At 36.9% G+C, this 19065-nt stretch overlaps 1 protein-coding gene across 1 annotated transcript in view; it reads right to left on the reverse strand.

Annotated features, from left to right (window-relative positions):
* Positions 1-19065, reverse strand: part of LOC121730288 (atrial natriuretic peptide-converting enzyme) — a 109939-nt gene that overhangs the window by 61655 nt on the left and 29219 nt on the right. Inside the window, exons 3-4 of the mRNA XM_042119267.1 lie at positions 9759-9843; positions 80-275 (exon numbers count right to left, since the gene is read on the reverse strand). Of these exons, the coding sequence (XP_041975201.1) occupies positions 80-275; positions 9759-9843 (281 nt within the window). The remainder of the gene's footprint in view (positions 1-79; positions 276-9758; positions 9844-19065) is intronic.

Consider the following 19065-nt stretch of genomic DNA (forward strand, 5'->3'; position numbering starts at 1 on the left):
GTCGCTGGTGGCAAACAATATATCGACAACTGTAATTTTTTTCGATGATTTAAATTTTAATACCACTACAACACGTTACCTTAACTTGCTGTCTCGGCGGCGCGTATCTCGACGGCGGGCAGTAGGGCAGGGCGTCGGAGGGGCAGTAGACGAAGGTGCGGGCGGGGGGCGCGCACGCGGCGGTGGAGTGTCGGCGTGGCGCGTCGCCGCTCGGACGCAGCAGCTCCAGAATCTTCTCGCCCGGCGTCACGGCCAGGCTGCCCGCGCGGCCGTACCTGAGAGGAGAAATTAGGTTTTTAACACGCTTTTATTAGTTTGGGCTGTATGTATGTAACGGAATCTTTGAGCACGATTATTACCCATCTCCAATAGTCTAATTAGTTCGAAACTTTGCACACGTATAAAGAGCCAATGACGATACAATAATTTGTAAAAAAAATTAAAAACTTACTATGTGACGCTACGTAATCGATCTATTGAATAGAAGAGGGCCTTATGGGATAAGCTTATGAAAGGAAGTGCCCTCTCTGTCTACCGTGCAGTGAAAATACCTGCCCTGCTGTTTATGTTTCTCACAGGCGCTTCAAACCTTTTAACAGAGATCTTCAAAAGGTGATTGTTAAAGATTTATTACTCAAAAGGACGAAATTGTTTGAAATCATCACCTCTAAACAAAGTAAAGCCAATAAACTTATAATAACACAGACAACTTATGTATTTCAAGTTCGTAGCAAATATTAAGACAGCATTACCACGTAATTCAGCCGACGAAGTAAGTTGGGAACGTGCCTCTAATTCTAATGAAGCAAGTAACGACAATAATTGTCTATCGAGTGAGGAATTTCAACACCTAATAAAACGAGACGATCCGTCTGTGTCGATCTAATGAACTCGAATGTAAACAATAGTAATTTGTATCTCCTGTAGCCCTAGCACGGCCACCAGTAGAAATGCGAAAGTATAGACAAACTGTGGACATAATTTAAAGGTGCCGTTCCAATCTATACCGCGGCCAATCGCGACCGACAAAAATTCAATTAAAATGCCACTTTTGACAGACTTTGACAGACAGTATTGGATCCGACGTACCGTAAAATCCTGCATGAATCGTTTTTTTCGATCAAATATATTTTAAAATAATCTTTAGAACGTATAGAATGGATTAATGGGGTAGGTGGAATGGGTTGCCTTGTCAAAAGTAGCCGCAAGTACCTCATTTTTTATATTAATTTGTCAAATAATTATTAATTGGCTGTCTTGCACTTTATCTGTTTTAGCTCCTTTTATCAAAACTATCTTAAAATCATAAAGTGATTACTAATTTTCAGTTCGAATGAAATACGAATTTGATATTCGGTAGCTCAGCGGTTAGAGCACCTCATTAATTAAGTCAAATTCATGAGACGGTCGGGGGTTCATATCCCTCACGAGCCGACTATTACATTTGCTTTGTATAAAATGTTTACACTAAACAATAAAAGACCACCTACGATCAAGTAAATATTATCAAAGGCATAATATAGAGAACTTCATAAAATACATACTTTATGATTAATATTAATATTCTTTATATTATTGATAATGCGGTGAGGTAAACAATCGATAGTAATATCCTGGTACGTGTATGCGGTAACGACCATTCAACGCAGACAATTACCGGGGCTTTGTCCGCGCAAGCATCGACTACGACTGACGTACGGACAGCAACCGAAATGTATATGTTACCGTTAATGTGCGTAAACCAGTTAGACTGCAGATTACAAGGTATTCTGCAGGTTATCTGGGTGAGTCAGTTAAAGTGCAAAAAGTTTATTCTATTCTCATTAAATTTCATAAAACAGGTTCTTGTTTGAATGAAACATGTTATTTCGTTGTTGAGAATTATTTAAAATAAATTTAAGGACAAAGGAATAAATTATTAAGGCCGCTCCAACGGCGCTGCCGAAACGCAGCGATAAAACCAGCCTAAAATTTAAGTAAAATGTAACTCCACTAACAAAATATAACAGATCGTATCATCTAGAAAAAAAACAATCAAAACAACAACAGTCTTAGTTTGACAAGCTTAAGTCAATGTTTTAGAACTTTTACGATAAAAGAGAATGCAAATTAACCCGGTAAAGTGCAAATATAAGCTTTTTTTATTTAAAATTTTCGCACTTTAATGGATGACATCAGGAAATCTGCAGGTTATCTAGGTAATGTGTACCTTAACGTATTCTACATTCTAACGGTAACATTATGTATTTACTTGGCAACGGCTGCAAGTATCACAATGAATCCATGTTGTATACTACACTGTTATACTACTTATAAATATACTACAATATTTTAAATGCCCATGTACTAGTGTTGGTAAAAATAGCATTAGCAATAATAATTAATTGTTAATTGCCCATTAGCAATCATTAAATTAATATTACTTGCTAAAAAATACGATTGCTAAAATTATCGTGCGCAGCAATTAGTCAGCGATCATGAAAAATAATTCAAGCCCGCGATGTTTGGCACCGCGGCGCTAACTGTTAATGAATTATGAATTGCTATTTTTCACTCGATGCGAAATAATACTCGACGCGAGCAGTGCGACGCGAACCGTGAATTCAGGATGTTGCGTTTTTAGCAAATAGCAAAGCAATAGCACGTAACATGCTAAGATATAAAAATTAGCATGTTAATGAAATTAATCGAAAATAGCATTAATTCCCATTACTACTATGTACCATCTCCCTGAAGGCTTCAGGATGTGACCGGGATAGGCCAGCATGAGCTGAGAAAACGTATAAATGCGAAAGTGTGTGCTCTTAACGCTCAAACCGCTGACTTTGTCTCCCGGGAAAGGACATAGGATACTTTTTATCCCGGAAAAATGTATGGTTCTCGCGCGATGAACTTTTGGCGCAACGGATATGTGAGCGTCATCCACTATAACTACTTAAGTTATCATTGTTATTGGTCTGTGTGTAGGTCTGTGTATAAAAAATATCAGTTTAATATCATGTGACTTGTCGTTATTTTTCGTACTGACTAAAAATTAATACAAACAAAATTAAACAAACATAAATCCATCCGTCTAAACTTGTAATCAAGAGCTGCATATTTGCTGTCTGTACCTTAATTAACCTGCACTCAACCTCAATAGCATGTAACTAATATATTAGAGTTAATTACCTAGCTTAGTCCTCACTAATTCAATAACAAACGTGTTTCTATGATGTATTATGCTATTCAATTTACGGCATACCAATAATATTATTGCATTACGCATGGTGGCTCATTGCTTTGAATACGAGGATTATAATTTGATAATTTATGCAATTTATTAGATGTGTTCGTTGCATAAAGTTAATACGCCTAACGGAATAGTAAAACAAAGGCCTGAGCAAGCGAGATGTCACTATCAGTAACACTGCGTGGTAAAAAGAGACGTGTACATACATGACAGCAGAACCAATTTTTTCATCTGTTTGACGTCCAGTCGGCACTTATCGGTACGTTGACAATTTAATCTCTTAGAAATATGATTGTGTAAGTGTATACGTAAACGATTTTTTACACACAGACGTAAATCAATTTCGGTTTCGTTTGACAGCTTGAGATTGTTGCTCTAATCCGCTAGGTAACTTAACTTTATGGTTTGTTGTTGTTAAATGGTTTTGAAGTCTGAATCTAAAGATAATGTAGAATATAGAGCTAGCATTAACTAGACTGGTTTTGCCCTGCAAATAAGAGAGTTCCAAAGCCTTCAAAATAATATAAATAGGCCCCAAAATTTAAATAGTTCCTAGATATAGTATGTAATGCTTTCATATACTAATTTGCTGCATATCTTCCTCTTTCCTTAATTGAAGAACATGCCTAATACAATCATAAGGACTTTTACATGAACTTTTACACAGTAACATCCAATTTAACAATGTATCAATGTCTACTTCATTCGATTTTAACGCGGTTGAATTGAATGTTTGCGTCGTAAATTGTCTTTTGGAATTCAATTTAGATTATAATTTGTGGCCTACGTACGAGTACATCGCGCTGCGTATTACATTGTAATCCCATCACAGCTACCGCAACATTCGCATGTCGTCGTAAGTTAAGTGTCTCAGCCCTCAGGTGTCGGTATACTACTTGCTGACTCGACAAATATTTTTTTGCCATATAAATGGTATCAATATAAAAAGTAGATAAAACCTATTCTCAGGCCTAATGAATGTACCATGGAGGAAGTTGATTCAGTATGTCGAATATGTCAATTCAATGTTAATTGCTGGGTTTGACGTAACGCAACCAAACTACTTAGGTCCCCGATTTGGAATCAAGTTCTCTGATAGTACATAAAAAATTCATTAAAATCGGTCGAGCCATTTGGAGGAATTTGCGCACAAATACTGTGACACGAGAATTTTATATATTAGATACCTACTTAAATATTATAACAATAAAATATGTGCGGCCATTTAAAATGCAAAATTTTTCGTATGTACATTATGGTTTATCTTTAAAATAAATGAACTTCATTTACCGTTCATTTTTTCCGCCATAAAAACTATCTACTACTATATCCTTTCTCGAGACTCAAAGTATCTGCGCGCCAAATTTTATCAAAATCGGTCCAAAGGTTAAAGCCTGAAGAGGTGACAGATAGTCAGGAACACTTTCGCATTTATAACACTTTAAGGGGGTGACAGACGTGCGAGTAAGTATGCGGACTTATGGCTCGACGATTTTAATCGCATGTGTGTCAGCAAAGAGCCACGAGCCGCGGGCCGCGAGCCTGGGGGCATGGTAATCCAGTGTAAGCGATTCTCGTGTGTCACCGACGCGAGCCGACTAAGTTCGCGAACTTAAAACCCGCGTACTTTAAGTTCGTACGTCTATCAGGCACTTTAAGGAAGTAGGGACAAATCAACTAAGTCAGTTCTCATTTCGACATGACTAGGTGATGCCCAAAATTGGAGAAGGCAGCCCAACACCACGGGCTGCAAGTCTGCCAATTCAATGTAAACAGGAGGCCTACAACGAAACCGTTATGAGACTCAAATGATCGAAAATGCCGCGTCCTACTCAACGTCATTTCACGTTTTTTATAGTATAGGACGGGGCATTTTGATTCGTTCGTTTGAGGATCAATTCAGACCGCAACGCAACGCGTAGGTGCATTTCTAAAATATGGATTCAATAGATTTGCAAGACGTCTCACGCAATTGAAGTCTGTGAATTCAGTACGAATTTAGAAATGTATATACGCGTCGCGCTGCGACCTGAATTGACCACAGAAATAAATCAAGATAGAACGGCGACGCGCGTGCGTTGCTAAGAAATCGCTCGTGTCAATTTTTGCTTTGCTTTTAGTTACAACAAATAACTTACCTGTGGAAAGCAATACCTCGTTTTGACCGATTCACTTTCGTACTTCTGCTTTTGCAATTAGACACTGCACAAGGCATTTTTGCACAACCACTCCGGTGTAATCAAGTCGAGACGTGCGCGCTGACTGAATGAACGTTCAACGAATCTTGCACACTTGTGCAAGATTGAAACACGCGTACTCCACCCGCTTAGTTTTATTTCTGTAGAATTGACCCTAACAGGACACCAAAACAGATACCATACATCAGCGGCCTATTACCGCTAATAGCCGGCGTCGGTCATCACGCTAATGGAATATTAATCGCTCGGTTCATCGACATCATATTGATTTATCGGAAATAAAAATATCGTCAGACATGAACGAAAAATTGTTGTTTAACTTTTCTACATGCTTTTGGTATAAAACAAAAGAGTATTTTTATAATTTAAAAAAAGATACTAATTCAATCTGCTACCATCTTTCTTTTGGGTGGATTGACGAAATCTACTGCTTGAGAAGAGACCAGCTCGCTATCATAATATCAATTAGTCTGTGTGTAGATATCCATACTTCCATACTAATATAGAAGCTTTATAAATGTGAAATCGTGTCTGTCTGCCTGTCTGTTACCTCTTCATGCTCAAACCGCGGAACCAATTTTGCTGGGCATGGAGATACTTTAAGTATCGGGAAAGGGCATCTAAGGATACTTTTCGTTCCGGAAAAATGTACGGTTCTAGAGCGATACACGAGTTTTGGTACAACGGAGTTGCGAGCGTCGTACATCTTATATATAAAATTCTCGTGTCACAATGTTCGTTCCCGTACTCCACCGAAACGGCTTGACCGACTCTCATGAAATTTTGTGAGCATATTGAGTAGGTTTGAGAATCGGCTACTGGGTACTTTTAATATTTATAAGTGAATTTGTTCAATAAATAATAGAAAATTATTACAACTCGAGACTGACGGCAACCATTGTTTGTGCGACGGGCTAACCACGATGGTCGTTGCCATGGTGACATACTTACATATTTAGTTACTTCATATTATAAAAGCAACGTTATAAAAGCTAATATTATGTAAAAGGCACCAGCTGTTGCCACCGCGCGTACCAGAGTGGCGTAGAGTGTGCTACGAGATACGTAGACGCCTGCTACGACGTAGCACTGCTACGAAACTTGAAATACACGGCCGTGGCAGAGTAGACAGAATTGTCTATTGTGGCCGTGGCACAGTATAGCAATATGACATATCCCTAGCCGTGGTCTGATATTTGATTAATGAATAATGATTAAAATAAACTTAAGTAAACAGCTTACATTCGTTAAATCAATCCATTATTTCAAACAAACTACACAACACTGCAGAACACACACGAAAAAATTCACGATTTTCAAATGACTGAAAAATATTCGTCGACCACAGATTGTATATTATTTTGCATTCAGAATGTGGCAAATGTATCATAGATCGTAACTAATCAAACTTCTTCATACAAAAGTAGTCTCTAAATCAGCGAAATACGAAATATAATCGAATGAAGAGCGCGGCCCACTTGGGCCTTATGGCGCTTGACATTTAGTGCGGCCCAATTGGGCCTTATGGGGATTAAGGAGCTAACTCTTTGAAACAAGTAAGCTATCAAAAAACAAAATAATAATTTCATCGAAAACTAAACCACTAAATCTAAAAGAAACGAGCTTCCATTTCATGAATAATATAACACGAGGTATAAATAATTTATAATTCCTTCTTGATATTTACTTCGCGCGAAATAGAGATAAAGACAAAATAGAGAGAAATGGATTCGATCGCGGTGCGGGGAGAGGAGAGGGGGGGGAGGGGTAATAAACCGCCCGGTGTGTTCGCCAACGGCTGCGTGATGTTTCCGGACGAACGCACCACGACCCATCTTAACACACGACATGCGACACACGACACGACTAATTGATATCGTATCGTGAGATATAAACAGATATATTTATAAACGATAAGATACAAAGTCAAATCTTTCGATTTTAATATAACGTTACACTAAGCAATAAAGTAATGTTATGACTGATTCGAAGTCCAGTTTTAATTATTATTTTGTGTTATTATATATACAAGAGAGGCTTTTTATTCTCTTCTCTGATTTTTTGGGATTAGATTAAGTATAATATGCTAATCCCATAAAGTCAGAGTAGATCTTTTGACCGAGTGAGGCTGTATACTCGGCCAGGCCGAATCCTACTTTATCGACTTCAGCTGTCTTATAATATTAAGGGCCTGTTTAACCACTTCCTGATAAGTGCCGTATCCGTAAAAAAGGTGTGGATAGCCTATCGGCTATCCACAACTTTTTTGACAGACAGAGTATGGAGTATCTGTTAGATAAGTTATGGATAGCCTATCCGGCACTTATCAGGAAGTAATGAAACAGGCCCTTAATATCTCATTCTTAGGACATTTTGATAGCGCCATGCTCGATTGCGGCGCTAAAGTCCATCACTACTTCTTTACCAGAATCTAATATCTAATGTCTATGGACGCTTCACGCCACGTCAGTCTGGCCCCGTGCTAAGTACCTAAAGGACTTGTGTTACAGGTACCAGACAACGGAAATATATTTAATACTATATATATAGAATATTCCAAAAGTCAAACTAAATAATTTAGATAAATTACCACTTTTTAAAACCTGTTTACTTCCAACTATCGTGTCGTAATCGTGTGGGGTATGTGTACACATACCCCACAATCGTATCGTCGCGCAAAAACGTAAACGTTTGACAAATGTCTCGGGAGTAGTTAGCTGGTATGTATTTGACTTGGATTAATAGAGGAGTAAGTTGATGTCGAAAAGATAAACGACGGTATCGATAACTGAGTGCTTAGTCAAAATGTATTCGGCAGTGTCGATAGCGAAGTTAAATGACAAAAATTTATGGGAATCGACATAACTGATCGCAAGCGCCTTGACACAGAGTGGGTTGTATCAACTCACTTCAATTATAACAAAATATCCAATCAACTGTCAAATTTTAACAATGTTTAAAATGACGCCATATTTAACGACAACCGTAACTGCTCAATTTTGGTCGGATATCGTTAATGTTTTTGTCACAAGGGTCATAGTGTTGTCATAACAAATTATTTTTTTCCTGTCAATTTGTACGGATAATTCATTTTTTATACTCTCAACGCTAACATTTAATAAATGTAACTTGGACATTTATCAAGTTCTGTGGTTATTGTTGTATTGCTAAAATAAACCTTAACTGTAACTTTAACGCCTGTGGTGCCACCCACTGTAAGTGATTCATTATGTCAAATCCCATACATTTTAGACTAACTTTGCTATGAAAACTGGCGAATGCATTTTGACTAAACACACTGTACACAACATTTGACGAACGTGGAAATCTAACTTTGACGAACTTCGCTTTGTACAAACTCGTATAAAGTAATTTAAATGTGATTTCCTTATTTGCTGTTATTCCGAATTATGTTTCGCTTTAAAGTTTATTAGATTAAGTGTCCATAAAGATGCGTGTTCTTGTCGGGGTCACCAATTTTAACAATGTTAGTGGCGGCCGAAAAGGAAGATCTTCCGACCGAGAGAGATAGCATGCTCGATCAGGCCGAAGCCCAATGACGTCATTTCACACGTTGTATAATATAATATCTTGCCGCTCTCCGAAACTTCGATAGCGCGATGTAGGATTGTTAGACGAAATGTGGGTACCGCCACAGTCGCTTATGTACCTGTCAAAAATTTGTATGATTTTAGGTTCCGTGCTCAAAGGGAAAGCTCTATTACTAAGACTTCGATGTCTGTCCGTCTGTCTGTCAATAGTCTGTATCTCAAGAACCACTATAGCTAGAAATCACAGATTGTGTATTTCTGTTGCAGCTATAACAACTTACTAAAGTTAATATTTAATGGGGGTTCTCATACAAAAAATACAGACAGACGGACAGACAACGAAGTCTCATGAATAGGGTCCCGTTTTCACCCTTTGGGTACGGAACCCTAAAAAATCGCGTTTATTATATGGGAGTCCCCCTTAAATATTAATTTTATTTTGTTTTTAGTATTTGTTGTTATAGCAGCAACAGATATACATAATCTGTGAAAATTTCAACTCCTAGCTATTACCATTCTTGAGTTACAGCATGGAGACAGACAGACAGACAGACAGACGGACAGACGGACAGAAAACGAAGTCTTAGTAATAGGGTCTCGTTTTTACCCTTTGGGTACGGAATTCTAAAAATGAGTAATAGTCTTAAATTTATAAAATGTTAAGTATCTAATTATTCTACTCACGTATTTAAATGCGACTAATGGTATGCATAAGCACTCTGGATCATGATTCATGAGCATTGAGCAACCGGAACACTTGGCTAAGCCGGTACTCACCGTCCCCTGACAGCGGCGTCGTCGTCTGCGGCGCCGTCCGGCTGCAGGTGCATCCCGCTCTGAGCCCATGTCACAGTCAACCAGTCTGCAACAAAGAAACGTCATATTATTAAACAAATTTAATGTTATACAAAAAAATAGGTTAAATTAAAAAGATAAAACCGACGAGAAAAGAGAAAATCTCGCCAGCTTATTCATCAAATCAAAATACGTAGGTAGTAAAGATAAGTTTTTTTTTTTTTTTTTTTTTTAATGGCCCCTGTCTGGGACCTCTTGTTCCCCCTTCAAGGAGAAGGGACAATTGCTTGCATTTATTTACTTTTTACATTTGTATTAAAGATAAGTTTACAAGATACTAAATTACACAACTAATTAAAAGATACATCATTTCGAAAACTAAATCTATCTATCCTTACTAATCTATTGACACCTCATTTGAGAAAATATGAGGTAGAGGCTACGAGGGTACATACATACATAAAGTACCTAAACTCAATACATAGCCGAAGTCGACTCAAAACTACACGGTACTTCAAGTAAAGTTCATCTGCTTATTTAAATTAACATTGCAATATTACTAGTATTGCGAATTATATTAAGAGCCATTCAAAATGTAATAGGCAGACCGATACCGCGAACGGTACTCTGTCAATTCAATATGTATCTTCTTGTATGGCATATAAAGTTCAGTTTGAAATGGCTCGTATAAAAGCACATCTACACGTGCGCTGACTTAGGCTGTGGCAACAACAAAAACATTTTCCTTTCATCGCACCAAAAGCTATAGATTAGCGGACGAGATCAAAGAGAGACTATTACGCAGAGATCGTGCGGCGATTAGACTGCTAATTCATCTAGTGATAGCTCGCATATAGAAAGATATAGCCAGGCCCTAAAATTTCCAGCAAATCGATTTTAAATAAGAAGGCTTTTTTGCGCCGAAAACATACTTTAAAATCTAATATATAAAATTGTCACAATGTTAGATAGCGTACTCCTCCGAAACGGCTTTACTGATTTTAACCAAATTTTATATGCATATTCAGTGGGTCTGAGAATCGGCTGCTGGGTACTTTTTATATTGATAAGTGCATTTGTTGAATAAATAATAGTCAATTATTTGACCATTGTTTTTGCGACTGGATAGCGATGGACGTTGCCATCGTGACATACTTATTTAGTCACTTCAATAAAATAATACGGGCGAAATACTTTATATGATAAACAAACGTTTACCGGGACAGTTAGTATCTATATAAAGCTGATGTGTAGTTTGTTTGTTTGAATCCACAAATCTCAGTACTTAACTAATTTTTATGTAATTTGGCACAGATATAGACCACAATTATATATGGTACTTTTTTGCAGGATAATGTACGATCCCCGTAGAAATTTTGTACCGCGATTAAATTGTAAAGAAAATTATAAAATCTAAAGCGCAATTTTCTTTATTCGTACGCAAAGAGGTCTGAATCCGCCGGGCTTATCGTATCAGCCGGGTTATGACCTTTCGGTCCTCAGATGAGCATTTAATTAAAAGCCTTTTTTTAGTTCTGTAAAGAAAATGAGGAGAGTGATTACTACTTATTCTACTACACTGTAAATAGGTAATATTATTTTACCGGTTACGTAATTTTAAAGTAAAATTATTCCTTTAAAAGTTGTAACAGGTTTCATGCATCAATGTCAGATCCTTGATATTCGATAAGGCTACGATTACCATTCCTCTATCAACCAATAAACGATTCGAAAAACGTATCGAAGAAATACATAGGCTGAGCATTATGTCAGAGTAGACCATAAGTTAATATACCTAGCGGTATATTAACCTTCTGGAGTAGACAGAGTTAAGGAGGACCTCGATTAACGAACGGGCGAATGTACGCGAGTTGGGCGCGAGTGTCACTTTCAACATGTTTCATAATGCTGATATTTGATACCGCATTAGATATGATGTTAAACGTATACATTTCGAGATTTATTCTGCGTCGGCCTACGAGTTAGTTCTGTTTACTCTGATTATGTCATTTGGTTCCATTATGGCAAACTAATGTTAGTCTTAATATCATCTGAATTTTACACGTAACGCGACCAAATAACAAACGGCGGCGGCGAGACACCAAACATAACTCATCGAGATGCCCCCACCTCAATACGCCCCTGGATGTTATGTACAGGATCTTAATTCATGTCCATTATTCATTAAATACAGTGTGTAACAAAAATAAGTGATAATACTTTAGGGTGTGTACGTGTTCCTTGTAGAGAGTTCACTGTGAAAGTAGCAGCGCTGAAAGACGAAAAAATTTTTTCACTTTTGTATGGGCAAGGGCCTGAGCGTCACGAGTTTTCCCATACAAAAGTGAAAAAAAAGTTTGGTCTTTCAGCGCTGAGACTTTCACAGTGAATTCTCTACACGGAACACGTACACACCCTAAATTATTATCACTTATTTTTGTTACACCCTTTATATTTCAGTATTTAATCGCCTCCGTGGTCCAGTGGTTAAGAGCGTGGCTTTTGACTCGGAGGTCATGGGTTCGATTCCCGCGTTGGAAACATGTTATTTCCAAGTTTGGTTAGGACAATGCAGGCTGATCACCTGATTGTCTGACAAGTGAGATGATCCATGCGTCGGATGGGCATGTAAAAAGTCGGTCCTGCGCCTGATCTCTCGCCAGTCGTGTCGGTCTTCCGTACCACTGGGTTATAAGAGTGAAAGGAATAGAGAGAGCTCTTGTGTACTACGCACACACTTGGCCACTATAGAATTACTTCTGCGTAACTGGCCTGGTTTTAATGAAACTGGCCACCGTCACCGAAACCGGTGTGGGGAGTATAGTATATATTATATAGTTCTTTGTTTTTTTAGGGCTCATTAAAGTATTCCACCGATGTACCTTATTAAAATAATTTAAAATAACGTATAAATCCAGATTCTAAACTTCTGCTATGAAAAATTATATCAAAATATTTTCAGTTGTTTTTTCGTGAATATAACAAACAACGCACTAATTGTGATGAAAGTGTCTTTAGCGCTACGACTTTAACGTTAATAATAACTAGAAATCGCCCGATGGTCGAAATTCGACCTTAGTTTCAACGACATTAGGACTACTACCTATATTTTGTAAAAAATATTGACTTCATCTTTTTTTTTTCAACTCTTGTCTCTGGGACTTAGCTGATCTCAGACTGGCCGTGTAAGCATTGTCTAATAGTATCTTAGATTCAATAAAAAAAAACTATAATCCATTTTCAATTTGTAAACTTGTTGTCAACAGACTTCAACCATAAATAAAAGAGTATAATTCGTATGCATAGGCTTGTCACTCAAAAATCTGTCATTTCTCATGTGTGTGTGTTGTAGTGTGTGTAATGTTTTATTTGTTAAAAATATGTATGATAAAAGCATAATTTCAAAATAATATTAGCTCGATGCACTCCTTCACCATATAAACTATAACTGTGCAAAATTTCATTCACCTTTGTTTCCCCATTTTTCGTTAAAAGGGTTACAAAGTTTTTGGCTCACGTATTAATATATAGATTTATTGTAAAGAAACTCAGCCTTTCTTTTCGTTAAGATAATATGAAATTAGGATGAGAACATATTATGACCGACTTTATACAAGTAATGGAAGTGAGTCGGCACAAACGCAAACTAATTATGAAAACATCCTTTCACAACAATAGCTGCTCTCATTAACAGCAATGTATGTTAATTAAAAAGTTTAAGATTACCAGATACGTCAAGGCATACACGAGACTACACAGTTAAGGCGTAAGTTAGCTTAGGAGGAAAAGTGCGATTCGAACTCGCCCACGAAGGGTTCCGTATCGTTACAGAGCGAACGTAGGAAAAAATGTGTTTTTGTATGACATTCCCAGCATTGCCCAGTTTTCATAATTATATTATGTTAGTCTATACCAGCATCTGAGCAAATGTGCCAAATTTCAGAAGTGTATTTATCTGTGTATTTTTTTTATGTTCGTGTTTGCATAGCTCTGAACCTACAAGTCTGATTTCAGTAATTCTTTTTTTGTTGTACTCGGTATTGTTCAACTTAGGGAATAGTGCAAGTGTCATCAAAATCGGTGCAGTAGTTTTTGAGATACGCCATTTTGATTCTCAATTACGTACAATTTTGAAGTCGATTTTATCTTTTTTTTAAATACCGTGTACCGTATGTAACGTATGTAGCGTACCGATCAGCTAGAAAGATTCTGGCAATCCAACCAAAGTAAATCCAAAAATTCTAGCTAAATAACTCTTCTTGGCTGTTGTCGTGAATTTCAATGCGTATACTTCATGTAATGTTGGCTGAGCTAAAGACACGTCTTTAGCGAGACGAGTATTATATGAGAGGTATTAAACCCTTACAAGATATGTTGAGTAATTACAAGAGCGTTTACCCGTTGCTATACGGGTAGTATGAACAGCCATTTTTAAGCCTTAAAATGAACCATTTTCCTTGATAATTTCACTGATTAAAAGGATCTGAGGGTACAAAAAGTTTGCTTTACGGCAACATTCAGATTAGAAGAATATTTTTTCTATAACAAGATGACCCGGTTTGGTTTAGCCGTCACGTGTTATAGCAAAACCGCATTGAAAATTTATTTTTATTTAAATAGATGATTTTAATTCGTGCCTTTGTAGATAGAAATTAAATATTAAAAAAAAAACATTCTGTAGAAGAACAAAAAAATTTATACGTGGGAGAGCCATGCTTCGGCACGAATGGGCCGGCTCGACCGGATAAATACCACGTTCTCACAGAAAACCGGCGTGAAACAGCGCTTGCGCTGTGTTTCGCCGAGTGAGTGAGTTTACCGGAGGCCCAATCCCCTACCCTTTTTCCTTCCCTACCCTCCCCTATTCCCTTCCCTTCCCATCCCTACCCTCCCCTATTACCCTATTCCGTATTCCGCAGCTCTTCTGATGCTGCGAGTGTCCATGGGCGACGGAAGTTGCTTAACATCAGGTTTACATTCAGGCTTAACGTTTGCTCGTTTGCCCCCTTATTTCATTAAAAAAAAATCGGGTGAAATTCATTTCTGTTTCAATTACGATTTTAATAAATCAATTTTATCACATTCACATTAATTAAGGGGGCGACTAACCCTGAAGTATCGTATAATTTTATAATTCATTTTTTACTTGAAAATAAGCCCCGAAATGTTTCATTTTCTAAAATTAGATACTACATTATATTTCCGAGAATTCGATCTGTTTTAATTTTTTTTTAGATAAAATTTATGTGCAAGTTTAAGGATATATTCTCGTAATGTAGGGAATTTTAATTCTAGGTGAATGTTACTGAGATTGGTACGAAATTTCGTATTGAATGCAATTTTAATGGCTTTATTTTGAATAGTCTGCAATAGTTGGTAATTAGTATTAGAAGTGCTACTCCAAAGGGGCACGCATATGTTATACAGGGTCGAACTAATGTTGAGTAAATTCTTAGTTTAGTGTGGGGGCTAAGCGAACTTCTCCTATTCAAGATAGGATGAAGAGAGCCAATTGCTTGTGCTCCTTTGATGCGAAGCTGGCTAACGTGTTTGGATCAATTCAACTTGGCGTCCAAAGTTACACCTAAATATTTTACGGACGAGCTCCACGGTATAGAGTGACCTGATATCTTCAACAACCTTTTGGGAAGTTTTCTTTGCCGAGTAAAAAGTATGGCTTCAGTCTTGTTCTCATTGAGTTTTAATTTCCATGTGGTAAAGAAATTTTGGAGCAGTTCTAAGGAAAACTGAAGGCGGCCTATCACGATGTCGATATCTTTCGAAGATGTGTAAGAAGCTGTATCGTCGGCGAAACAAATAATAATGATCGGTCGTTGCTGGTGTAAAATGCATAACCAGAGCGGCAAGTGCAAACATATTTACAAAAACACTGATACTTTGGATTTAAATAAAATAGGTATTCTATGAAACTATCACTGCAAGTTTTGTCGTCGGGTTTTTGAGAACATGGTGGTCCATCATTCATCAACACTAAAACGATAGTTAGGTACTCAATTAATATCTTTATAAAATGCAACTTAAATAAAATTGACTTGACTGATAATGCAATTTTAGGTTATATCAAATCAAATACTTTTTCATTTTTACAGCAGCTATCTGATCTAATTTTCTAGTGGATTTAGGAAAAACATTAAATTTGTATACTGACTACCTATTTTTGCTATTATTTTTGCAGTCTACGATACAAAAACCATAAAGACCAATTTCTAAAAATTTCAAAACAAGATTGACTAGTTTGTTTGACTATTAACGTAACCCATATAACCTTTTTGGTTGCATATTTTTGCCACGGCAAGCGCGGCAATCGCTTTCTTTATCCCCTCCACCCACTTCGCACGCTCCGAATAGTCACCCGTGTAAATCCAGCATAACGCATTAGTACGGCGCGCGCCAGCCGATATGACACACTACGTCATATGTTCGAGATCTGAGTCGGCATACTCGTTAGTTCTGTTCACTCTGCTAGCACTGAACCCCAGCTAGCAACATTAAACTTCAGAGGAAGGTGACAAATGACACATGAAATTGGCGAAAGTAGTTGCGCCGACCCTCGTCAAAACCCGCGGCTCCAGCTTTATCAAATATGGCGGGCGTAACAACTTGACAAAATAATCACATTATTCTTATTCATAATTCAAATACCCGAGCATTTCTCGAATAGGAAAGTCGATGTAGTAACAAAACTAACGCCAGCATTTCTGTCTGGTTTCGGTGGTTTTTCAACTGAAGTTTATTTCAACAGCGTTGTTGTGGTAGGGTGTACATGACTAGTGATTGGACAGTACTAGTCATTGGACAGAGCACAAAAACACTATATTTATTAAGGATGCTTTAAAAACTACCTGTTTTTCTTTAAAATCAGGCGTTCTTTTACTTTAAAATCACGCAGTTTTTAAAGCAACATTAATAATAGGGATGATGACAAGGTCAAAGATTAGCGAATTTTGTTAATAAATAAAGAAATCACGGTGAAAAATAAGTGTTCCCAAAATTACAGCTCGATAGCATTTTTATTTTTTTTGTTATGCGCCTTCAAAGTTAGATAATCAAGTCAATTTTTTTTTCAATTAAATTTCTTAATATTTGTATACCAATCGATAACTTATGCAATTAAAAGCAACTTTTGTTATGAAACCACTTTCATAAACGCAATATTTGATATACCTATCGAACAAAGTTGTCTCCCGATGCATACAAACTACGAAAGAGTGACGTCAGTCTTTCGTAGCACTTTGTATGGAGCATTTCGGGCAGGTCTATTTTATGAGATGTTTGAATTGTCATATCTTGGTGAATTTTTAAGCTATCAGAGTCATTCTTTCAGCGATGTTTCTATTTTTTAAGGGTCTTTCAATTACCAATAAGAAAAAAAAATTGTCATCTAGCCTATTATGGTTTATTGTGCTTTGTCCAATGACTGGTAGTCTGGTACTATCCAATCTACTAGTCATTTACCCTAAATATTTTTCTGTTTGTTCATCCCTCGATCGCTTGGAAATCTATTGTTATTCTATTATTATCGGTCGAATTCGACCGCTTGGAAGTTAATAGATTAATAAAATATAATATTACTTTGTTTTACATAACCCGACCAAATTACTTTGACCCGCCATTTACTTTTGAATTAATTTCTCTGATAGAAAAGATAATAAATGAAAGTTGGTAATTAAATATTAATATTTTAAGATAAAAGACAAAGAAGTAAAACATTTTAGCTTTATATCTATGTATCAATCAATTTTCAAATATAATTTAATATCGACAGTCTTTTAAGACTTTTGTTTAATATACTTACACGGTGCGAAATATCAGATTTGAGAGAGACGAAATCGAACGGAAATTGGGAAGGTTTTGCCATGATTTATTCCATGCCGTAGCAAAGGCAATAACAATAACAAGTCAAAAAAGTCACGTCTACTGATACGTGATTTTTCCGCGATTCACGTGAATAGAGCCACTCCTGGGGAGAAGGGGACTCCTCGCTTCGGGACTGCGGTTGAATGACTCATGAGAACCTGTATGGCTTAGCCAACACGTTATCTTTATCTCTCCTTCCTTCTTTATCTCTTCCTTACACGTAATTGCTGTAAAAATAGTATACTAACTGCATAAATGTGGGTTAGTCTGTCTGTCGCGAGTTTCTTACGCCGGCTCTTCTCGCTTTCGTTAATTCCCGAACAGGCGGTAGGCACCATAGTTCCGGCGTTGAGATTTTTTTTGTAAAGAATAATTAACACTGAATAAATTTGATTTTAATTTTGTCTGTCTGTTCCCTCTTACGCCCAAACCGCGGAAACAATTTAGATGAAATTTGATATGGGGATTCCTTTTATAGCGCGCGATGAACGAATTTTAGGCCCGTATAAATAGTCAGTACTTAAGATGAAAGTCAAATTAAGGGGCGAATAACCCTAAAGTGTCGATTTTATAATTCATTTTTATATTTGAAAATAAGCCCCGAATCGTTTCATTTTCTAAAATTAGATACTACATTATATTTCCGAGAATTCGATCTAAGCAAAATACGATATCTTAAAATTTTCTCGATAGAAAAAAATCACAAAGATGCATGTAATTTTCACGAATTTTTCACATCAACTTAGTTCATAACCGTGCATTGAACTAAGTTAACATTTTAACACATTGTATAAAATTCTATCGTTGAGAGATCAACCTAGCGGATTTTTAAAATGTTGTATATTTATCGAGTTATTCAGAAAAAACTAATTTGGCGATGAATCCGCGTCGTTCTTTTTCACCTGGCATATGAAAGATGGGCGTGAGTGTGAGGAGAGAAGGACGATGTTTGATTTTTGAGGTTAGTCGCCCTCTTAAGGTTTACTATTTATGACGTATAAAAAACTGCTAGCTAGATCTTCTTCGAACCAATTTTCGTTGGTTGTTTTTGTAGTTATGTACCTATATCATATATTTTTTTTAGACTTATCATACTTTAGAAGGTAGAGGGGGAGGGGGGGGGGACACACATTTTACCACTTTATTATAAAGCTCAATATGATTTTTAAAGACCTATTTATAGATACCCCACACGCATAAACCTATGCGTGTGGGGTATTTATGGATACCCCACACGCATATGGAAACAAAAAAAAATTCATCTAACCAAATGAATTTTTTTTTGTTTCAGTTGTATCCATGGGGCCCCTAAAATGTTTAATATTTTTTCCATTTTTGTATCAAAATCTTAAGGCGGTTCACAGACTACATCTACTTACCAAGTTTCAATAGTATAGCTCTTATAGTTTCG

This window comes from Aricia agestis, chromosome 9 (assembly GCF_905147365.1).
Source record: "Aricia agestis chromosome 9, ilAriAges1.1, whole genome shotgun sequence".
In the NCBI taxonomy this organism is placed as follows: domain Eukaryota; kingdom Metazoa; phylum Arthropoda; class Insecta; order Lepidoptera; family Lycaenidae; genus Aricia; species Aricia agestis.